This window comes from Melanostigma gelatinosum (assembly GCF_949748355.1).
Source record: "Melanostigma gelatinosum genome assembly, chromosome: 10".
Classification (NCBI taxonomy): domain Eukaryota; kingdom Metazoa; phylum Chordata; class Actinopteri; order Perciformes; family Zoarcidae; genus Melanostigma; species Melanostigma gelatinosum.
In genome coordinates, this window is record NC_136643.1 from 13,918,311 (window position 1) to 13,940,047 (window position 21,737).

A 21,737-nucleotide genomic window follows, 5' to 3' on the forward strand; every position below is an offset into this window, starting at 1 on the left:
TACAACTATTGGGATCCAATGATTTAAATCCTCAAATATTATCCATTGAGTTACAGGCGTCTCTTTCCCTGTTTAAGTCTGTGGGAAAAGGCAATGTTGGGCCCCATGGCATCACTTGACAAGCTTGAACATTGTAATTCCAGCGTGTGGACACTGTCAAATGTGATTCAAAGCCCAGCGTTCTTCCTGCTGGCTCAGTCTATTCGTGGTGTTACGGTACAGGTGTGGGGCGCTGGAATGAGGGAGGTGGAGAAGGAGAGGATGGAGAAGGTTGAGAGGTCAGACAGAGTCATGGGTGGGAGGCCCAAATTAGAGGCAGCGATTGTACTCGCTCTCCTTTATTGTCAAATTGTACACTACAATATGAGACTAAATGTAAAAAAAAGTTTTGTCAAAATGCCACTTCCGTTCTCATCTGCTCGTTGCGTCAATTCGCTTCACATTGTGTGCTCCGTTTTATTCTGAATTCAACTAATATGCATTGTAATTGTTATTTTTAATAATACATTTGCTAATAGGATCACTTCTGGTTTAATGTTGTCCAAATTAATAGCGCTACCTTTATAAATTACAACACTTGACTAAAAGTCATTAGCGGTACAAGCAATACGTTCTTTACAGTTTTTTGGTGAGAACTATTCTCACACACAGATTGAAAGAGTCCCTGTGTATTATTCGTTCATATCAGTTACGTGTGAGTTTGTTACAGTTGTAACTTTACTAATCTGCAAGATGCACGTTTTTTTTACGCAGTGTAGTCCCAAACGTCCCTGTAACTACGTCCTCCAGCTCTTCCTGGGGGTTTTCATATCGTTGCAACATTTGTTGTATGGTGAACAGCTTTATTATGGAAAATACATGTTTCTGCCGGTGGTCGTCATTGAGCCACATGGTCAAAAAGGTTCTGATGTGTGCAGTGATGTGACTTTGAATTTTGTCTGAATGATGTGCATGAAAGGCAACGCTTTACCTGTCGGTAAAATGGTAACTACATGTAAGGCAGGAGGGTTCAGTGTTCGGTGTCTCGCCCACGGACACTTCAGCATGTGGGCAGGAGGGATTGGGGATAGAAACGCCAATTCCATTCAATGTGTATTCAATACAAACGCAGAGAAACAAGCAGCTGAAGCTGTAAAGTAAAAACACAGTATTTAAGCTTAATATTTATTTTTAATGAGTCTTCTTTCTGTTTTACTCTTCTAATGTTTTAATGAATGTTCTTAATTGTTTTTAAATCTCCTTTTCTTTTGCCTTATGTTTTGATGCTTTTAATGGTTTTATGTGAAGCACTTTGAATTACCTTGTTGTTGAAATGTGATATACAAATAAACTTGCCTTGCCTTCTGTTAATTCATAAAACATGACATGGTCCTTTAAATATCCAAAATAAATTACGTAAGCATTCAGCATTGTGGAAAAAGAAAAGAAAGACAACAGGCAGTTGTAAAAACTGATTTCCCTTGAACACCAGAAATGGCAAGCATGTATTTTAGCAGAGTACACCAAAGAATATGAATTTTCAAGGTGTACACAAATCACATTCAGTAACTTACTCATACAACTCTTAACGTCAATCTTAGCCAAAGGGTTGCGAGGTCCCATAATGATGTATCCACTAACAATTAAAGAGAACGTACCAACAGCAGCCATATACAGTAGATTCTACATTCTTAGAGTCACCAGAAGGGGGTTATGTAAAAGTCAAAAGATCACATCAACAATACTTAATGAGGTTCTTCACAGGAATCTTCTATTTGTTGACAAACTTTAAAATATTGACTGGAACTTATATTATTAGAAAGTGCATGGCGCCTAATTAGAAGATATTATAACTAAAAGCATATAAAATGAGAGTGTAGACACTGATGCAATCCAAATGTGTAAATATTTTTCAACCGAGATGATACTTGTGCTTGAGAGAGAAACAAGAATTTCATAGTACTTTGTAATTAATACTTCTATAATTTTTTTTCTTTCTTTCAGATAACCAAAACACCCACTGAAATAACGACAACAAAAGTCCCTTGGCTTTTCCAATACAGAGTCAGTGTGAGAGCACCTCAGAGGTACACATATGGATGTAGAGATCAAGTTAAAACATTAAAAAACTGAATTCCTAAACATTCCCTTTCTAGTTCACGATACACCGGCTGTGCCTATTTGAAGTCTTCCAATTGTATGGCTGCAAGTCAAAGAGCTCGGGAAGAGGACTTATTCCATTAAAAGCTTCAAGCTTGAGTTCTAACTCTCCATGGAGTCCAGGAACTCCTCTTCAGTGATCTGCTCCAGCCTCTTCAGGACCGTGTCTGCACTGGCTGCTGGGTAGTCTGCTACGGGGAGGTGGGGCACAGAATGGCTGTCGGGAGGAGGGCTCTGGAAGGAGCAGCAAAGGGTGCGAAGGAAAGGCCACAGCTGGGTGATGGAGGACAGTGAGCGTTGGGTGAGGAGGGGGAACTCCAAGTGCTCTGTGGAGGATTCCTCACTCAGCTCATTCAGAGTCTGGAATATCAAGACAGGACTTCATCATCAGAACCAGATGTGGTCATTCACAAAACACAACTTGAATGAATGTGACTTTGTATGTTCATTTGGAAGACAATATTAAGGGTGTTCAGTTTGGGCTGGAGTTTATCACAGACACTAGAATATAAATTAAAATGACACAATTTCAATGATAACAGTATTTTCTGTGAAGCGGTGGAAAGACGCTTCTCTGTACAAGTTCAGTGAATCACAACCCATCTACATCGTACTGGCTTATTGTAGGTTAATGCGTCTGTAATTACAATAGAATATTTTTATTATTCAAACTGCTTATTGCCTAAAAGTCATTTTTGAGTGACAAGACGTGACCGACTGCTCGTGAACGTGACTTTGGACAAAACAGCTTCAGTTCATCATTCTGAGCAACAGCCATGAAATTCAAAGTCTCCAGGTATTGTTCTGTCGTCATGATTATTGAACTGTTAACATCTCAGATAATGTTTCACTCTGTTTCGTTACATCAGGCTGGTAATATTGGCGGAGCTAACGTTAGCTCTGTAAGGTTAGCTAGCTCGAGCTCAATTAGCCTTAGAAAGGTTAGCCAGCTAACAGCATAGCAAGTTACGTTGACATAAATAAAGTTAATCACCATATACAGTGTTAAGATGTAACGTTGTGGGCCATTGTCTTAGCTTCATTTCTTCACCGAACGTAATCAGCTCATCACAAAGGCACGTCTGTTCATTTAAGCTGTATGGTATTGTTGGATTAGCTTTTTGTAAAGACTTGCACTGATATGTTAACACATGTGAGGCACCCAAAGCTTCTTTTAAGTGTGTTTATCCTGGATGTCATGGAACTTTCCAGAAGTTCAGAACATTTTGTTTCTAAAGTTTTTATTTTCTTTGTTTTACAGTCACTCGTCAGAGATTGATGATACCAGCCAGACGCTGCAGTCAAGTCCTCTTTCAAGGTGTTCTCTCTCTCTGTCTATCGTTTTCATTCATGTGTGAGTTCATGCAGTTCAAATTCACTATAAATGTGTATAAGACTTGTTAAGAGGTGTTATCTTACCCCATATCGCTGCTGTATCCTCTCCAGTACTCTGACAACATGGGGTGTGCATTCCTGCTCGCCCTCTATCAGCGAAGTATCTGGGCCGCTGTAGCGGTTCACGTCCACCTCAGGGACAAATGCCCACCGATACCTGTACATAGAACAGATAGTTACACAGAATAGGTAAGATAGGAAATAGTCCACTGACAAAAACAACTAACACCACAAGTTAAACAAAGACGTGTGCTAGCATGTATTTAAGTCCTTTTGTTCTGAGCTTCTTACATCTGAAAGAGTGGCATCTTCTCTGGAGGGAAAGCCACGGAGGCGTCCAGAAACTTGCAGCCTGACAGGTACATGTCCAACTCTGTCTGAGAGAAATTCACTGGTCTGATCTGCTCCTGGGCTCCCCGCACCACTTTAGCCAGCCTAGGTGGTACACAAGAGAAGTATTTAAAGTGAGAGAGAGTCAACAGAGCGTCAATAATATATGAATTTGTGAATAAAATAATCATCTCACTTTGAGACATCTTTATCTAACTGCATAGCCTTCTCCAGACGAGCAAATATGCGAATCTGAACAATAAAAACAGGTTGAAAAATAAGTTTCCGTTAACAATAAACAAAATAGATACTCGTGTGTATACAGCCAGGCTCTCAGAAGATGGGACCCTACCAGTTCTGTGACCATGATTGGCCAAAGAGATGTGAGGTGCTGGGATGAAATCCGCAACAGGAGAACACGAAACATCAGGAACATCTGGGCCGAAACACTCGGACTGGGGTTCATACGCAATGCCTCATTGAGACGCTCTGAAAGGAGGGAAGGACATTTTATAATTGCGAAAGAACAGTCAATTTCAATGTCTGTTTCTACCACTTACTTAAACAGATTTACATAAAATCAATACAAATATCCAGTAACTGCACCTTGAATGAGGGGCAGATACTGATGATACTGGTCGAGTTCTCCACTGAACATGGCGAACGCCTGGCGCTTCAGCAGCATGGCTTTCTGGTTCACATTCGTAAACAGTTTCAGGGAGCCGCTCTGCATGCCTACAGGACAAACAAATACAGGTTTGAAAACAGAGAATAATCAAAAATGTATCTTTCGTTTCAATTTGACACACTACTTCCAGAAGTGACATTGTAAACAGATTCTGAATTTATAGGCAACGGGACAAGATTTTGGTGTTGGAAGCGTTGTGGTTTCCCCTTTGTAGTCTCTGTAGCATTGACCGATCATGTTTGAGCAGGCGTTTGTTGAATGCAGGTAAACAGTCTGTGCGGAGGCTGAACGTATGGCCGAAATCTAAAAAACAAACTCATCAGCTATCGTCTGATGAGTTTGAACTGGCTGCTTGTGAAACAGTCCGGTGGTCATCTCTCAACTCTCTCAAGCTTATCTGCTGTCAGGCCAACAGTTGATGGGTTCCCAGATTGCTATGTATCTGTTCCCTGCCATTTTATGATCTATAGTAGACATGAACAGTAAAAAAGTACCTTTTGTGTCACAGATTAGGTCTCACCTTTAGATTACAATTGTATCTTTACAGCAATACATCTCCTAGAAGCTGTACTCACTCATGAGGTCTTTAAACATGGTCTTCTCATGAGTCAGCAGGTGGTCAACAATGGATTTCCAACTATAGAGAACAAAGAGCAGGTCAAGAAAAGGACATTCGAAATCGATGATCTCCAATTTAAATGTGTCATAATATTAAATACACCGAACAGACAAAATACTTTATAAATACGCAGCACGATCATTTCAATATTCACCCATTCATTCATACATGGCAGGCTGAAGGAAACTTCCATATGCGGAAGAGCCGGGGATCAAACTGCCGATCTTCCAATTAGTGGATGACTCATATCTTTGCACATATATACACTTCAATGTTTTACAATTTTGTGTAATTGTCTTCTAATTGAATTAATGTTTATGTCACTTATAGTTATTATGAGTCCTCTGTGTGTGTGTGTGTGTGTGTGTTTCTAACAAATAACCATCCTAACCTGAGAGCACAGGAGACATCCATAGTGAAGAAGAGGGGGTCCATGAAGAGCTCAAAGACCTCTTTCCTCCAGGCCCTTTTGGTATAGGCATACCCACTCAGACTGCTCAGCAGCTGAGAACCCGCTTCAAAGCTGGGCATGTTGTAGGCACTAGCGGGAAGAAAGCACAAGTGAAAGGAAGTCCACTGAGACCAAACAGACCAAAGCTGTCAGTGCTGCACACTAGTTACCTGTGGTTCTTCAGGTAAGGGAAAACATAGTACGTGAGGCGAGAAATGAGAGGAACCGCTTTGTCCTTCTCATCACTGCGGTACACCATGTCCAGAAGTGGTGCCAAGACCTACACAGTGAGAGAACGTGTCAAACAATACAAACGCACAAAGAGTCTCTCATTCATTCTCTCACCATAAATAAAACCTACCTCAGCCAGGAGTACAAGAGCTTGGACGCTGTAAATGGAGGGAGCCGAAGAGGAAACCATGGTGCTAGCTTGAGCCACTGACTCTGACAAGGATGTAAAGAGAATACAGAGTTACCAAGCGTGTAATAATTCTGGGAGTGAGCAACGTGTGCATATGCAATCAGGTGACAATTAGGATAGAAATGCAAATTCGAGCCCCATACGGGTTGTATGACCCGTGCGCTATACCTACAATATTTACACACCTTGTGTTACTTTGGGGTTTAAAGGGTGCACTTGGAGAATACATTCTTACTCAGAGTGTTGTACAAAAGCACTGTTTAAATGCAGTAACTGTCTTTTCTTTGAACTCATCCTGTCGGCTGACCACATGTTCTGAAGAAATAATGACTCAACCGTGAATGAGCGGACGCTCTATCTAGGGAGGTTGTTTTTAAGGGATACCATAAAGAAAGAATCCCTTGTATCAGCTGCGGAGCAAAGACAACTCCTATTATTTAAAGGACAGCCTGATAGGTCAGTTAGACATGATGGATAACAGTGCTGGTACTCCTGCCTGCTGATAGTGTATTACCTACAGTAGATGGCTGACTATGGATGAGTACCTCACACAACCCGGATAAAAAAAAAAAAATCAGAACTATCCCTTTAAGTATTGATTTGTGAACTCCATAATCTATCTGCCAGAGCACCATATTGATCCGCTGGGTTCATATCCTCAACCAGTGGATGGGAATCGCATATGAGGTCAATGGTCATTGTCTGCACGTGTGTGTCAAAGATATGAAAAGTTACCATCGAACTCCGTGTCATCAAGTTCGTCTGCTTCAGGGCACACCTGCGGCTGAACTTTGACTTCAAGGCTGCGACTGAGCCAACTGGTCTGCTCCAGAGACGCCCCCGCGATCCCACCCACCGCCTCGAGGATCCGCTGAGTCACCTCCTGCATACGATAATGTCGCCATCAATCAATCATGGGCACAGCATCTCACATGCACTGCCTCGCTATTTCAAATCACAGCTAGCACAACACAACATGCAGCATACCTGCAGATCTCTCGTGTCCTTTTTATTGTCCAGGTTAGGGAGCCTATTGACAATGTCATTGAGTATTCTGCAAGACAGAAACCGTTGATGAGGATCAGATTTTCCAAAAGAAAACCGGCAAATGTTAACAAACATGTTTGAGCGAATACAGATAGCAGGCCAATTATTGTCAATGCATAGACTGCAGTGCATTGGAGGCCCCGATACTGTCTGTGCGAGAGTATTCTGTAATACAATAGAACTACTACTACTAATCAGAGTAGTTGTCGCTGCTGTTTACATATCCTCTGAAGCAAATTCCTAAAAAATTATAAATAATAACAACTTTATTTATAGCTCTTTTAAAAACAGAGTTTACAAAGTGCTTTGACAGACAAAGCAGCAAAAGCAAGGAAATAATAACCCGGATATAACGGTATAATAGATGGAATGAAAAAACAAACAAACAATCGATACGATAAAAATAAAATAGATAGAATAATAGATAGATTGTAAAATCAACAAATAAAAATAAAGCAGTAAAGCAACGACATCACATAAAAGCCAGTCTGTAAAAATAGGTTTTAAGAAGTGATTTAAAAGAGATTACTGATTGGGCGAGCCACAGTAATGCACGACTGTTTTTGTTTTGTTCGTTGACTGCAATTGCATTTGGTTGTGCAACCCTGTATTGTACAATGACAACGAACAAATGAACCGTAAACCTTGAACAGGAAGTGAATGTGTTAAAAACTGACCCCAGCAACAAGAAGTGTCCAGGCGGAGCCAGGTTGAGCTGAACAGACTCCCGCAACAAACTGAGGAGAGGAGCCACGTTGTCCTGCAGAGTCTGAGCTGAAATGCTACACAGATTTCAATATATATTATGAATACAATTTGTAGAATGGTCTTATCAAACCTGAGGTGGAGACTCGCACTGTATTTCCTACTTACCTCTGGATATAGGCGTAGCTGAACTGTAACATGGGGATATCTACTAGGGTTGACTTCTGATGGAGAGAATAATACAGTAAAAAATGGTAGAACATTTGGGGAAATTGACCTCAGAAACCTCCAGAATACATGTTTCGAGCAGCTGTGCGTGTATGTATGCGTGTATGTTTCTGTACCTGTTCTCCTTTGATCTGATGTGGTTTTTTCACCACCTCCTTGACCAATTGTAGGACTGCATCTGTCTGCAAGGTGTGCAGTGATTTCACCAGAGCCACAATGGTCAGACGAGACTCACTGGCCACTGGTAAAACCTAAAGAAGACAAGTGATGAATGCAAGCCGCTCTACAGCCTTTCAGTGAGGTAGACGCGACTGTCCTTTCTCAGTTTCCATAAACGCTGCAGTTCTTACTTTGTTTTTATGTCTCCTTTTACTCCTTCTGCTGCTCCACACTGCTCCCAGCGAAGCCATGAGCTGAATCCCATACGGCCCAGTTAGAGGGACCAGGAACTCCAGTATCCGCTGCCGTAAGATCTAAACATGCACACCGTGAATAGATGACATTTTCCATTATAACACATGCACATGGCTAAAAAAAAAAAAGGAGAAGATGTGTGAGTGCAGGATATAACCAACACAGATCTATTATTCCATACATTTGTGTTGGCATAAAACAAACAAAGACAATATGCACGTCAGTAGCACACTACACACCTTGGTGCTTTTAAAGTAGACAGAGGCAGAATTGTGTCTTCTGCTCTGGGTGGCGTCCGATGCCCGCCTCTGAAACTCTTCCCTCATGACCACGCCCCATAACAATGCCATGCTACTGAGCACGTGCGGTAGTGCCTCAATCACAGCGTTGCGTGCATTACGGACATCCACAGGATCACAGGCAACCACGGACTAACGGAGAGAAAGAGAGAGCAAAATGGGTTTGTACATTCTCATACAGATGAGAGGTAAATATCTGTGCGTGCTTCGTTCCTCACCTTCTTGTTGTCCAGTAGACAATAGTGTGTAATGGTGGTCAGGCCTTCTAGCAGAGTCAGAGGGTAGTCAGGAGCAATGTTTTCCCTCCTACCACTCAGGCTGATCAGATGACAGAAACATATATGAAATTAAAAGCACAATCGTGTCCTCACTGTAAACTTGAGATGATATCAAATTAGATTGCAGCCATGACACACACTGGCACATATCACTAATAACACTGCTTAACTTCTTGAATTACAAAAACTATTGTCGAACGACGCAGTGTGTCTTTGTACCGTTTTATATTGTGCTTGTGAAGTTGGAAATAAAACAAAATAAAAAAGGACGATATTATCATAACAGCGTACAAAACTATGTCAGCGAGATCTGTTTTTCGGAGGTGCTCCGTCTACCTCTGATTCGTCTTTCCTCCATCGTGCTCGTAAAGTTTGACCAGCTCGTCCAAGTTCCTGCAGATCTGACTGATGAGCGGAGCCACAACGATGCCTAACGAGCGGCCCAAGTACGGCAGAGAGGAGCACAACAGGGACACCCAGTGGGGGTGCATGGCATAGCCGTACTGCGGCTGCAGAGCCCTGGCCGCGGCAGAAACAAACATTCCTTGGGCTGTGATGGGGTGGCTCTGGACGTATTGGGCTGCGTTGATCGACTGCTGGAAAAGAAATGCAGTTTGCCATTCGCGTGCAAGCGGGGTGGTGGCAGTCGGGGATTCGCGAGGCTCCCCGGGCTGCCCAGATGCTCCACTCGACACAGCTGCAGAGACGGCACCACCAGGCCCCAGATGGGACTCCAGGACGATGAGACCCTTGAGGAGTCTCAATAGTTCCATTTGTAAGGGGTACTGCTGCTGTCCGCCTCCTGCTCCGAGAGTCACCAGACTCTCCTCAGACAGGCCTCCCTGCTCCTCCAGCAGCTCCACACCATTGGATGGTCCCTTGTCCATTACCCTCTGGCTGACGTACATGGATGCAGAAAGTGTCAGCAGAGCATATTGTTGCACTTTACATCCTGAGAGGATTCTGCGGATGGGCTCCATGCCGGCCCCATTGCCCTCTTGTCCACGCGCCATGCAGCCAAGCTGGTTCACAATCCGGGTCAGCACCGCCACACTCTTCACCTGAACCTCCCTGTTCCCCTGCAGGTCAAGGGGACCCAGGTTCAGATAGGAAGGGTAATGAGAGCGCAGGAATCGCAGGCACAAGGACACCAGCAGCTCAATGAGCAAGGATGGGGGCACTGAGGGAGAGGAGGAAGGGGAGAGCAGGCAGCCGTAGAAGCCCTGACCATCCTGAGCCTGTTGGTGGCGCTGCAGGAGGTTCGACACCAGGTTTAAATGTGCAGCAGAGCTCGTGTCCAGAGAAGTGTAGGAGAGGGCATTCACCAGATGGCATTCAGCACTGCTTCGCAGCAGGCTGTCCAGCAGTGCCAAGCCTTGGATCAGATGGCGCCAGCCGCCTGCCACAGGGTAAAGAAGCACATGGCGGAACAGAGAGTCGATGGCCTCTCTCTTCTTTCGCTCCTGTTTTAACAGGCGAGACCTGGCCATGGCCTCCAGCTCTAAATCCTCCTCATCCTCACTCGACAGTGAATCAGAGGCCTGCGTGTGCTCGGACTCGGCCCTCCGCAGGCCGTTGACCACACCTCCTTCCTCAATGCTGCGGTAGGGGACAGAGCCCGAGCTCTCAGTGGACACCTGGGCACCACTTGTGTCAGCTGACTCGGTGTGTTCACTCTCAGCCTCCTCTTCCTCCTCCTCCTCCTCCTCCTGCTCTTCCTCAGTCTCTTCACTCTCACTCCTAGACATCACTAAAGTGTCCGGTGGTTTGACCAACTCTGAGCCATCGTCCAACTCTGCCCACAGGGATTTCCGGTCCACAATGTTCATGAGATTTAAGGTGGTGACCTCGGTTGACGTGGAATCCGCAGATGTCCTGGAGGTTTTGGTGGAGCTTCGGCTTCTGTGGCTTAGAACCTTCAGGTTACCTTTAAGAAAAAACAAAACACATATACAGCCAAACCAAAGTAGTTCATCTAATAGGAATTTGAACTTACACAGCATTTGCAAATTACGCTGACAAAAGCACTTACCAGCAGTGAGATTTTGCTTGATGCTCTGGATGGAGCAGCGCTGAGTGGACGGGTGAAGCAGCAACAACAGAATAGGCTCCAGCACCCGCATCACGTCATTGAGGGAAAGAGCCCTGACGAGCCAGCACTGAGCTGCTGCACTTATTGAGCCATCTGTACAGCTCAGACTGTCCACCACCACACACAGAGTCCTGAGAGAGACACGCACACATTTCAACAGTCCGATTTGGTAAATAAAAGGATCCCGACACAAAGAGAAACTCACACCTTCATCAGTCTAATAGGAATAATACAAAGAAGGAGGCGATGTCTCAGATTTCACTCAATCTGCAGTTTTCAAACATGTTATTCACATTTTATTCAAATTGTACGTATTCAGAGCAGGCATTTGGGCAGTTTTTAAACTGCTGCAGATTTGTTGTGACACAAGTGCAATTGTTTCACTCCGCACGCTGTTGGACATTTGCATGAAGTTCTCACTTTGCATCTTTGCACAGACACTAATGCCTCCTTGTGTAGCAGGTTCATCCACTATCAGAGGAGCACTGACACATATGTTGATGTTGTAAGCTACAGAAGACTAGTACTGAGACAGAATATACAGTAGAATTACAGAGACACAGTGATACACATGAATAAAGACACTACCCTCCATTTGTCAGCACTTTTCAACTAGGTACTAACCGATCGAAGGAGTGATTGGGAGACATGGTCCTGTTGGTGTGGCTCTCCCGGGTCAGGTGCCATAGAACTGTGAAGCGGTGTAGTGCTTCCAGCCTGACGGCCTGGGGCAGACAAACACAACGCAAACATTTGGCTGTTTTGCTTAACTTGTCACATTTTCTAGTTGCTCTGTTTGTGTGTGGCAAATAAACTGACACATGATGGGAGAACATTCAAATGTGTTCAGCGTGTGTGCAGGCCTATTACACACCTTGTCTTTGTGCTGCAGCGCCTGGCAGATGATGTCTTCACAGATGGATGCCGATGGAGCCAAACAATGAAGCCTGTAAAAGAGTTCCACACAGGAAATGTGCTGCTCTCTCCGCTCTGTGTCCAGCTGGTTCCACAGTACCTGGGACACCCTCTGAGTCACAGCAGAAAGGAAAATGAATGAATACTGCATTTCCACTACAGCTCTGAGTTACAGCAATATTTTCCCTTTAATAACCTGACCTGATAGAAATCTGTGCCTTCCTCTATGGCATGAAGCAGAGCAGGGTAGATGGGGGGCACGGTGACCATCTGCAGCCGCCCACTCAGAGGGTTAGAGTCAGATCTTTGGTAGCGTCTGTGCTTGTCCTGGATGACCAGCGCTAGGGACTGTGAGTGGTTGATGAGTTCCAACAAGGTGGACACTGCAGTGTGCTGGATGTTGTAGTCCCTGGACAGGCAGCACAGTGTCATCAAGGACCTCAACCACACTGGCAAGCTGTCGACGTCACGATCTGTGGAAAACCAACACGTAAAAAAGTATGCAGCGGACAGTAGCAATAACTCAGCTCGATGAACAACTATCTATGTGCTGACCTGTGTGGTCAAACATGTCCGTGTGGAGAACCAGAGTTTGCTCTTCACTGAGGTAGACAGGGAAAGTGGTACCCTCCAGCAGAAGGTGGCAGGTGGCGGTGAAAGCCTGTCGACAGGCCTCAGAGATCTCTGCCCTGCCACGGGGCATGTAGTCAGCCGCCCAGTCCACACACCCTAAATGCCTACGCTCCTTTTCCTTCTCTGTGGGGGCTGCTAAGAGCTGGGCGTCAGATGTAGGGCGGTATTTAAGTTTGTGTGGAGTGAACATTTCAGTCAGTTTGTCTTTAATTGCATGTCTCCCGATGCCCGCCAACAATGTCTTCTCTTCCACAGAAGCCACAGTTAGGTCAGGCTGGGGTCTTTCTTCCGGTCCCCAAACATCCTCCACCTGCACCAGCAGGTGTCTATAACATAGAAGTGAAAATAATTAGAAATCACACTTTATAAAAGAAGTCCATGTAGGTTATGGTTAACCTGATGATTGCTCATTAGTTCACCTTGTGGTTATGAAGGCCAGGATGTCCTGCAGACACCGGCTCATGGTGTCTACACTGCCTCCCTTCCTCCACACTCCTTCGCCTTCTTTGGAAATTCCAGTCTCCTCCTCCCTCCTCCCCGGTGGGAGATGCTGCTCTGAAGCTGAGGCGCTGATGCCCAGTCCGCTGTCTTCAGACCTGAGTGTTGTTGGGTAAACACCATCTGCAAGCTCTGCCTCGTCTCCTCCATCTCTGTTCATCTCTTCATCTCCACAGTCACCATTAAACTCACCAACAGTGCCATCTTTCTCTCCCTCCTTCTCTATATCCTAGATAGGGTATAATTTATATGATCACAGTCAAAACATCAACAACATAAATGAAAAATAAACCACATTGGCACAGACAGTGAAATGCCTAACCCGAGTATTTTTGCTTTCCTCCTCCGGTGACTGTAACTTGATGTCATTTGTCTGTGCCCCTGCCTCAATGTCCATATCAGCTACAGGCATCTGGATCTTGCTCAGCACCTTGAAGCATGCACGTAGACCCTGTGTGACATCTTCCAGGCTAACAAAGTCCATGTGGCTGTGCAGGGTCCCCAGCATGGTGCCCAACATCTCCGGGAGGAACTGGGACTGGATGTCAGCATGAAGCTCCTGTGGGACAACAAACACACAGGTAAAACACACTGTTAGTGTATACAAATGTGTGTGTATGAGTCAGACTTCAACGCTGAATGAAAGATAATACTTGCTTTGACTTTACTGTAACTGAGTACCAGGAGGTGCAAAAATGGTGAACCAAGTAAAAGCTCATAATTTTTCTCTATTTTGTCAAAATAATAACAATTTGCTTTTCAATTTGTCTACTTTTGTTGTATTTGTTGGAATTTTCCAAATGATGTTTTCTGGCAAAACACTTATTTTATTATTTGCACGATTCACTGCATCAATTTAGTTTCACAATAGGGAAGTCAAGGTGTGCATGTAAGTCGTTTACCAGAGGGAGAATGTCAAGCAGGAAAATGACGAGATTGGACATCTCTGTGACAGACGGAGCAGGGTGATGGCGCTCCTGTCGAGGAGGTGTTGGCGGGTCATCTTTGTCACTATTGGGTAAAGGAGGAGAATTAAAAACAAGCCATCATTGTTGGTTGATGTTCGAGGGTAAAGAAAGAAAGCACGCACATTTCGTTTATGTTCTTGACAATGCTTACTTTGCACGGAAACAATGTATTCAATTCAGCCATTGGCTTTCTTTCACATTATTGAGACAATATTGTTCACTGTGTTAATGCTGACTGTTCCCGATAATCTTGCATGTCGGCATAAATAAGGACTCCATGTCACAGTCATTCCTGGCATACCTGAGAGAAGTGCAGAAGTGTCGGGTCACGTACTCCCACAGGTATTCTTTGTCCATGGAGGTCACGAGCATATTCACCGTCTTTATGATCTCCGCTGCATTTTTATTCTCTTTTATTGTACTGTTTCAGAAAACAAAAAGAAAAGCATATTTTTTTTTGTCTCATATCTGTCAGTTGCAATTTTGTCACATGTTCAGATCAACAATTAACATCCTTGCATCTTTCCTGTCATCTATCGCTCTTTACCTGGCTAGCTGGTTGCCTGAGAGACCTGAGCTGGCGATGTTTTCCTCCCCCAGCATCTCTCGACAGTAGCTGTAGAAGGCTCGGACCACCTCCAACAACACACTGCTCAAGACCACTGGACCTGTGCAGAGACGTTGTCATGATCCCAGTGAAACACGCTCAGAGTGGCGGATCAATTAATTCAGCATTTCCACGTGTTTGTGTGCTGCAGGGCTCCGTGCTGCCTACCTATCTCCGGTTTATCCAGCAGACTGATGATGATGCGAAAGGGCCTGAGGTACCCAATCACACTCTCAGGGTCGCGCTCCACATCCTGCTGTCGTAGGATGTTAATCAGAGCCTGAAGTCACAGAAACAAACAAATGAGAATCAGAGAAACAGGTGAAAAAGATACATTGGTACACGTTTCGAACAGACACACCTGACCCAAGATTTGATGTATTGTGCTTCTGCTAAAATACTGTCCAAGCTGAATGTACTCTGTTCATCGTTAGAGGAATATATTAGTTTAGACATTTTGTTAGTTTCATTTTGGGGAATATGTTTCTTCACTTTCTTTGTAGAGAGTTAGATAAAAGTCAAGTCAAGTCACTTCCTGGAGTCTTCCTCTGGTGGCCTGGAACCTCAATGCGACAACAAGATAAGTCACTGCTCCCGACCAGGAAATAGTGACAAACATAAACCCCCATGACACCACAACCGGTCTCATTTTCACACTTGTTGATGCGTTAAACAAACAATATATAAAGTCTTAACGCATGAGCTTAAGAGGTACTTATAGATGGATTTTGCTTTCTTTGGACAGAGCCAGGAAAGCCGTTTCTCCCTGTTTCCAGTTATTCTGCTAAGCTAAGCTAACCTGCTACTGGCTGTAGCTTTATAATTACTGTACAAACGCGATAACGGCATCGATCTTCTCATCTAACTCTCACCAAGAAAATGAGTAAGTGTATGATGATAAAATGTTAACAACATTGACGAATCAGGTTGTACTAAAAATAAACCTATATGTATGTATTTTTAGGTTTTGTGTGTGCTTTGAGTGAGTTACCGGCACAAGGAAATCTCTTGAGTATGTGCTGAAGTAAAAGGAGTTGTGCTCCTCTGTGGTGGTGGAGCGGGTGGGATGTGGTGCCACCATCCCTCCTTTTTTGTCTATCCCTGACAACACACACACAGAGACAAACAGTACTGAATTAACTGGGAAACTGAGTGGGTCATCCATTACTGAAATGTACTTCAATGATCAGCACCTAGCAGCCAGGCATAGAGGCGTCTGTTGAGGGACATGTCTCTACGGAGAAGTGTAAGTGTGGCTGCAGATACCATTGTTGTCATGTCTTTACCACTCATGGCAATACTGGCCTCCGCTGGGTCCTAAACCAACAACACACAGAGGAACATTTGCCCGAGGAACAACAAGAAAGAACAGGAGAGCGATGACAGGACAGTTGGTATGCTTAATGGAAAAGAAGGTAAACAAAAGGATTATTGGAGACAACTCACAAAAAATAATTCTCAATAGTTTCAAGCAGCAGTCACAGATATATATATATATATATATCATTGTAATTACAGATTAATTCCTTTTCCCCCCCCTCAATAATCTGAATCGAATGATTTTTGCATTTTACTTTGATCACATGGAACCAAAGATGTTGTCCCGGAAAACAGGAAGTGAGTGTGTTTTTGTGTGTACCCACCAGGCACGCAGCAAAGGGGAAAAAGTAGAGCAGGATTTCAAGCATGTTCCTCTGCACCAGAACATTTGAATCTTGCAGAGAAAGACACACCGACTTCATCTGAAGACACACAGAAGCCGAGACGCTCAGAAGTTTAGACAGATGACAGAAGATGTTGGTGGAGCAGATTGCTGAACTACATTGAAACAAGACTGAAATATGTCAAAGTGACAAAAATATCCCCATAATTATCAAATGTGAAGTAAGACAAACACAGACACTCACCACCAGTCGGTGGTCGTAGCCTAGCATGTGCATTTGCTGGCGCAGAGAAGCCTTGCAGTCAAAATGTGTGACTATAAAGACCGAGGCAGGCAGTCGCACCATGGTGGTAACCAGCATGCTGCCCCACAGCGCACCATAGAACACCTGCTGACCCACCAGCAGTGACAACTTGAGCAGCAAGGCATCGGTCCTGGATAGAGAGAGATGACAAAATAGAGACAACCCATTGACATGTGTTCCAACAATACATCCACTAATAAATCTATATTTCCGAGAGGCAGGCTGACTTTGGTTGGTGATGTCACACTGATCAATTCTGATAAAATCCCTCTGTTGTTTCAGTACAGACGTGCCTAAAGGCACAGCAAGCAGCTCCCGTTAGAAGGATTGCTCGTTTGCCATAAAAAAAAAGGCCGTCAACAAAAACTTGAGAAAATTAATACTTTCCCACTTCCCAACCTCGTCTGTGGCTCTCAGCCCACAAGCTGAGGATTCTGTAGTGACTCACTCATGTATACTTTCATTAAAAGAGAAAAAAGTATTTACAATAGCAGGATCGTGTACGTGGGGTTGACTCAATATAAACTACAGTGCCCATGTTCATCAAAATGAAGGAACAACGGTGGGGGTATTTGATGAGTTTTCAATTATTTTTAGACAGCAATGGAGCCTTATAGCACAGATGAATAAGGCTTTAGCTACAGAGACTATATGTTTGTAATAGGCATCAATTAATTATATGTTTCAGTCTTTTCATGGGATTTGTTGACAATAAGAGAAATATGAATATTGTCAGACGTATCCTTTAAATTTATAAATGAGAATAGAAGAACAGCTTGAGAACATTTCTTCTGACAAAACAGTATGCGCTATGTACCTGTCGTAAACCTCCAATCCCTCTTCCAGCCCTGGCAGCAGTCCTGTTATGAAGGCCTGAAGACTGGGCAGCAGAGCCCTCTGCAGTGGGAGATAGTAACGCTCGTACAGTGTCAGCAGCATAGGCCTCACTGCCATGGCTGCATGGCCCAAGAGTGGGAACAATCCTGAGCTGAAAACCAAAAAACACACACACAAGTTATAACGTCAAAAGCTGCACACATAATCAGGCTAGCGCTCTCTTTAAACCAGTAACAGATTCATCTTTACCTGTAAATAAAGAGATCCTTGGCCAGCCATTTTGTTCCAATGATTTTAAAAATGACCTCGTAGGTCTCCAAAGCCTTGAGGTGTACTCCGCTGGGCAGAGCCGGGTGCAGGCACTGGGCGAGACGCTTCCCTATGATCAGCCTCTTGGGCAGGAGGGAGTAGCGAAGGTTACTCTGCAGGGCCTGAACGAAAGAGACAACAAAAAACTGGGTTGACACTCCAAAAGTAAACACATGCTCTGCAAGGGGGAAAAAAAAAGTGACATATGTATTACCCAAAACAAATAGCTTGAAGACTCGAGCAATAAGGGTGAGAGAGAGAGAGAGAGAGAGAGAGAGAGAGAGAGAGAGAGAGAGAGAGAGAGAGAGAGAGAAGAACTTCCTCATATTTACAGAGAACTGAAACTCACAAGCTGTGAAGTTGACGCCCGCAAAATGACGACAAAATAACCCTGCAAATGCTTCAGTGAATTGAGATCAATCACCATTAAAAATAGACCAAAGTTCTATCGTTTTATAAGAGCATCCAGATGAAGATGTTACAGTATTTCTCAGGCATCAAGCACAACATAACGTACCTTATTGAGCTTGCCCAAGGAGGAGATCAGATCTGCCCACTCACTCGAAGACTCAAAGTTCCGCAGCGCCTTCTCGATGACCGCTGCGTAGCTACGATAGCGGTAGTCAGTCTGCAGTTCCAACTCATCAGGATCCATGATACATCAGTCTGATCCCAGCATGTTCAGCACAATATTTCTGGGGGAGAGGGGAAACAAACGAGAGGGTTATTTATTGGCAAGAGAGTAAGTTTATCAAACTCACAAGAACAATCAGCGCTGCGATATTATCAGTCTGTCTGCAGCCTCTTGGATGTCCCGCTGCCTCTAATAGAATTAGCCAATTAGCTCTGTACCGATAAAGGCTCGTAAACTACAAATGTCCTCATTCATGACCGGTCAGTGTTTATCTGACTGACCTGTCTCTCAGTCTGAGGAGGGAGGAGTTCCTGATAACACAAACTGTGCGGTCATGCACGCACTTCCAGAGAAAAACAAGTTATGGACTGGGCACGAAGCGACAGAGGGATACAGTTTGTTTCTCTCTCGTCTTCACGGTGACATTTAAAGTACCGTTTACAGGGTTTTTTTGGCCTCTTTGGGGGCAACATTGACATACGATCAACTTATGGTGTTGTTGTGGCACACATCCAGCAGAGCAACATTAGCATTGACTCTGAGCTGTGTTTCTGGCCACCTGATGAATACAAGTCCAATATTCACTCTCGCTATATTGATCTCCACAAACTCCTGTCTGGCACTTTAGCAGCTAAAAGCTCCACTATGTTCACTAGCATATGTTACCTTTGTCTGCTGTTTGGCTTTAAAAATTATCTCATTTTAGGCAACATAAAACACAACAAAGTGTCCAACAGTAAATACATGATCTAGAAAGAGTAGCTTTCTCACTTTCAAGAACATGGCAAAGGCGCTGGTGTGTGCGTGTACGTGCATGTCGTAGATTTTGAATTCAGCTACATCGAGAGATGGGTCGGGGAGTAGAGGCAGGATTAGAGGAGCACAGACATCTGGACTCCCTGAGCTGAGAGGAGCTTTACCATCGTGGACAAACCCACCAACACGTGCAGGGTGACTTTGTATTCGTGGTGAAAGTATCAAACTCTTGACAGAAAGCTAATATTAATATTAGTCAATGGAAATTCAATTGATGATTAATCATCAAGAGTCATTTATGAAATACAAATACCCAACATTTGTTGGTTTAAGTTGAAAAATGACCCCAAAAAACTGAACACAGAGTTCTTTGTTGCTCAATCAAAATAATCAAAATAATGTGCAATGTGAAGACGTCACTTAAGTCTCTGTTAACTTGTAGTAGCCATTTTTCACATTTTACTGACTAAAATATGTAATAAATATATGTAAAACAACGAATATGTTGCAGTTAATCAACAATGAAAATAAAAAGTGAAAAAAGCCAACTAAGATCTTGACCTTCAGGAATAAGTCACACGAGGAGGTGGGTTCATTTCTTGTAGGAAAAAAATAAGAGTGAAAATTGAATGTCCAAGTGATGAAGAGGGACGAAGACTCAAGATTGTTTCAGTTCTCATCAGCCTTAAACATTGTCAGCAGGTAGACCTACACCTCATCGGGGATTCTCAAAATCATTTTGTGTACTAACAACACTCTCGTACTAAAGCCAAACCAATACACAGCTTGAAAAGGATATTTTTTCTGATGAAAAGCTGTAATAACACCAGAATAAACAGTACATGAAATAGTGTGTGGTGTGAATACGCCTGCCTTAAATGGATTATTGATCATTAGGGTTAGGGAAATCGTGTGGGCCAAGCATAACTAAATGCACGTTCTCACTTCCTCATTGTAAAAGTGCAATAAAAAAACATTTCTACAAGCTGTTGTTGGGTAGGAGTGTGTGTGCGTTGAGGGTGGACCCACGCACTATGGCACACAACGAGCCCCGCTGTAGACTGTCACCTGACTGACACCCCCACAGACTTCAATGTGACGCTGCTCGCTGCGACATGGCAGATGGAGAAGACAACATCAACTGTGGCTCAAATCAAATGACAGTTGGCTGCTGCAGCTTGTGAATATACTGCAGCATCACTAGAGTTGAGGGTATTATGCAACTGCACGACTTCAGACTGCATCATAATATCGCTGCTTTCAAGACTAGGAAACAAGGAAGATATATTTACAGTTAGTGAAATATAAAAATGTATGTTTGCAGCTGGCATATATGCACATTTTCGTCAATACTATTAATTGAAACTAGGGGAATATATATAAGATATTGCTAGCTAGCAAATAAAACAACGCAACGTTAACGCAATATTTAAACATCAGCGTTTCCTGAAGAAATAATATGTTATTCTGGTTATGTTAAGACACCATGTACCGTTCGTTCAACCCCCGTAAACAACAATTAGCTAACGTTAGCTACCAGGTGCATCAATGACTCACCAACTAACAAACAAGCCCAAGATGCGCCGAGGCACCCTCGCTTCAGAGCAGTCCGACTCAAAGACGCGACAGCCCGGTCATCATGGTGCATCCTCCACGCGTACGTAGCTCAAAGAAACGAGGTGGTAGACCTGTTGTTTGTGCCACGGATGAATGAGTGTGTTACTAAACATCCCAAGAGTACCACGAAGCGACAGCCACAGCGGGGCGGAATCGTCAAACTCAGCTGATTCAGAGCCGAAGGCGGACGGAAAGGTTCACTTCCTGGTAGAGAAGGGGTGTGGCGGGGAGGGGGACCATCCCAATAGATGAGATGTTTGTCTTTAAACCGTCGCCAGAAAGTGAATTCACTCAAATTTTATTTTGTTTTCTCGCCCGGAGCAAAAAATAAACCAGTTTCTCTACGTACAGTTTTAAAATTGAGACATGGACACCACCGTGCACTTCCCCTCAGGCTTTGGTATAATCCAGGATGTGCAGTGTTTACAATCCTCTCACCTTTACGTCAGATACTTGCATGACAAGCACACTACACTGCAACCTCAAAACACAGCCTAAGCCATAACTTCATTTATTTTTGTCGTTTATTTGTTGTCCCTGCAAATAAAACAAAAATAATGTCTTAATATTGACCAGTTTTGTTGTGAAATATGTAATTATGGGGTTATTTTTTGAGGAATATATAAAATTGGGTTTATCAGTTCCATACGTGCTTTTTTCACAGCATGCGTTGACCATCGCATGAAAAGCAGACACCAATATTTGGGGGCTGATACTGGTATCTCTAATAATGTAGATTGAAACAGATATAAGTTAACTAATTTTACAGTTTTTTTCCTTCGCTTCGGCTAATTTTCTTCGAATTGAATTCGAAATATTTCTTTCAAAACAATAACTTAAAATCCCTGAAAACTGAGTTTGTTGTTCATGTTCATTCATTAATTGAAACA

The 21,737-nt window shown here is 43.6% G+C and overlaps 1 protein-coding gene across 1 annotated transcript; it reads right to left on the reverse strand.

Moving 5' to 3' along the window:
• Positions 1–1,265: 1,265 nt before the first annotated feature.
• Positions 1,266–20,841, reverse strand: dop1b (DOP1 leucine zipper like protein B). Its single transcript, XM_079276779.1, has 38 exons — positions 20,788–20,841; positions 18,358–18,535; positions 17,781–17,962; positions 17,512–17,682; positions 16,635–16,824; positions 16,371–16,469; positions 15,921–16,044; positions 15,719–15,828; positions 14,896–15,007; positions 14,668–14,788; positions 14,422–14,541; positions 14,055–14,163; positions 13,475–13,711; positions 13,074–13,381; positions 12,577–12,980; positions 12,223–12,494; positions 11,981–12,133; positions 11,731–11,831; positions 11,047–11,237; positions 9,351–10,941; positions 8,955–9,054; positions 8,677–8,868; positions 8,374–8,496; positions 8,140–8,274; positions 7,964–8,019; positions 7,768–7,872; positions 7,031–7,097; positions 6,779–6,926; positions 5,984–6,066; positions 5,793–5,902; positions 5,563–5,712; positions 5,128–5,189; positions 4,471–4,599; positions 4,217–4,353; positions 4,061–4,116; positions 3,826–3,969; positions 3,559–3,691; positions 1,266–2,499 (listed from the first exon to the last, which is right to left on the reverse strand). The coding sequence occupies exons 2-38, from the start codon at positions 18,493–18,495 to the stop codon at positions 2,242–2,244; spliced, it is 6,921 nt and encodes a 2,306-aa protein (XP_079132905.1). The 5' UTR covers positions 18,496–18,535; positions 20,788–20,841; the 3' UTR covers positions 1,266–2,241.
• Between the last annotated feature and the right edge of the window lie 896 nt (positions 20,842–21,737).

Bases quoted from the DNA above. Each gene is read 5' to 3' on its own strand.
- dop1b (XM_079276779.1), bottom strand. From the start codon at position 18,495: ATGGATCCTGATGAGTTGGAACTGCAGACTGACTACCGCTATCGTAGC. The intron at 11,238-11,730 runs GTTAGTACCTAG...TGTCTCTCTCAG, and splicing joins CCCAATCACTCCTTCGATCG to GACTCTGTGTGTGGTGGTGG. The intron at 4,354-4,470 runs GTGCAGTTACTG...CCCTCCTTTCAG, and splicing joins GTATCTGCCCCTCATTCAAG to AGCGTCTCAATGAGGCATTG.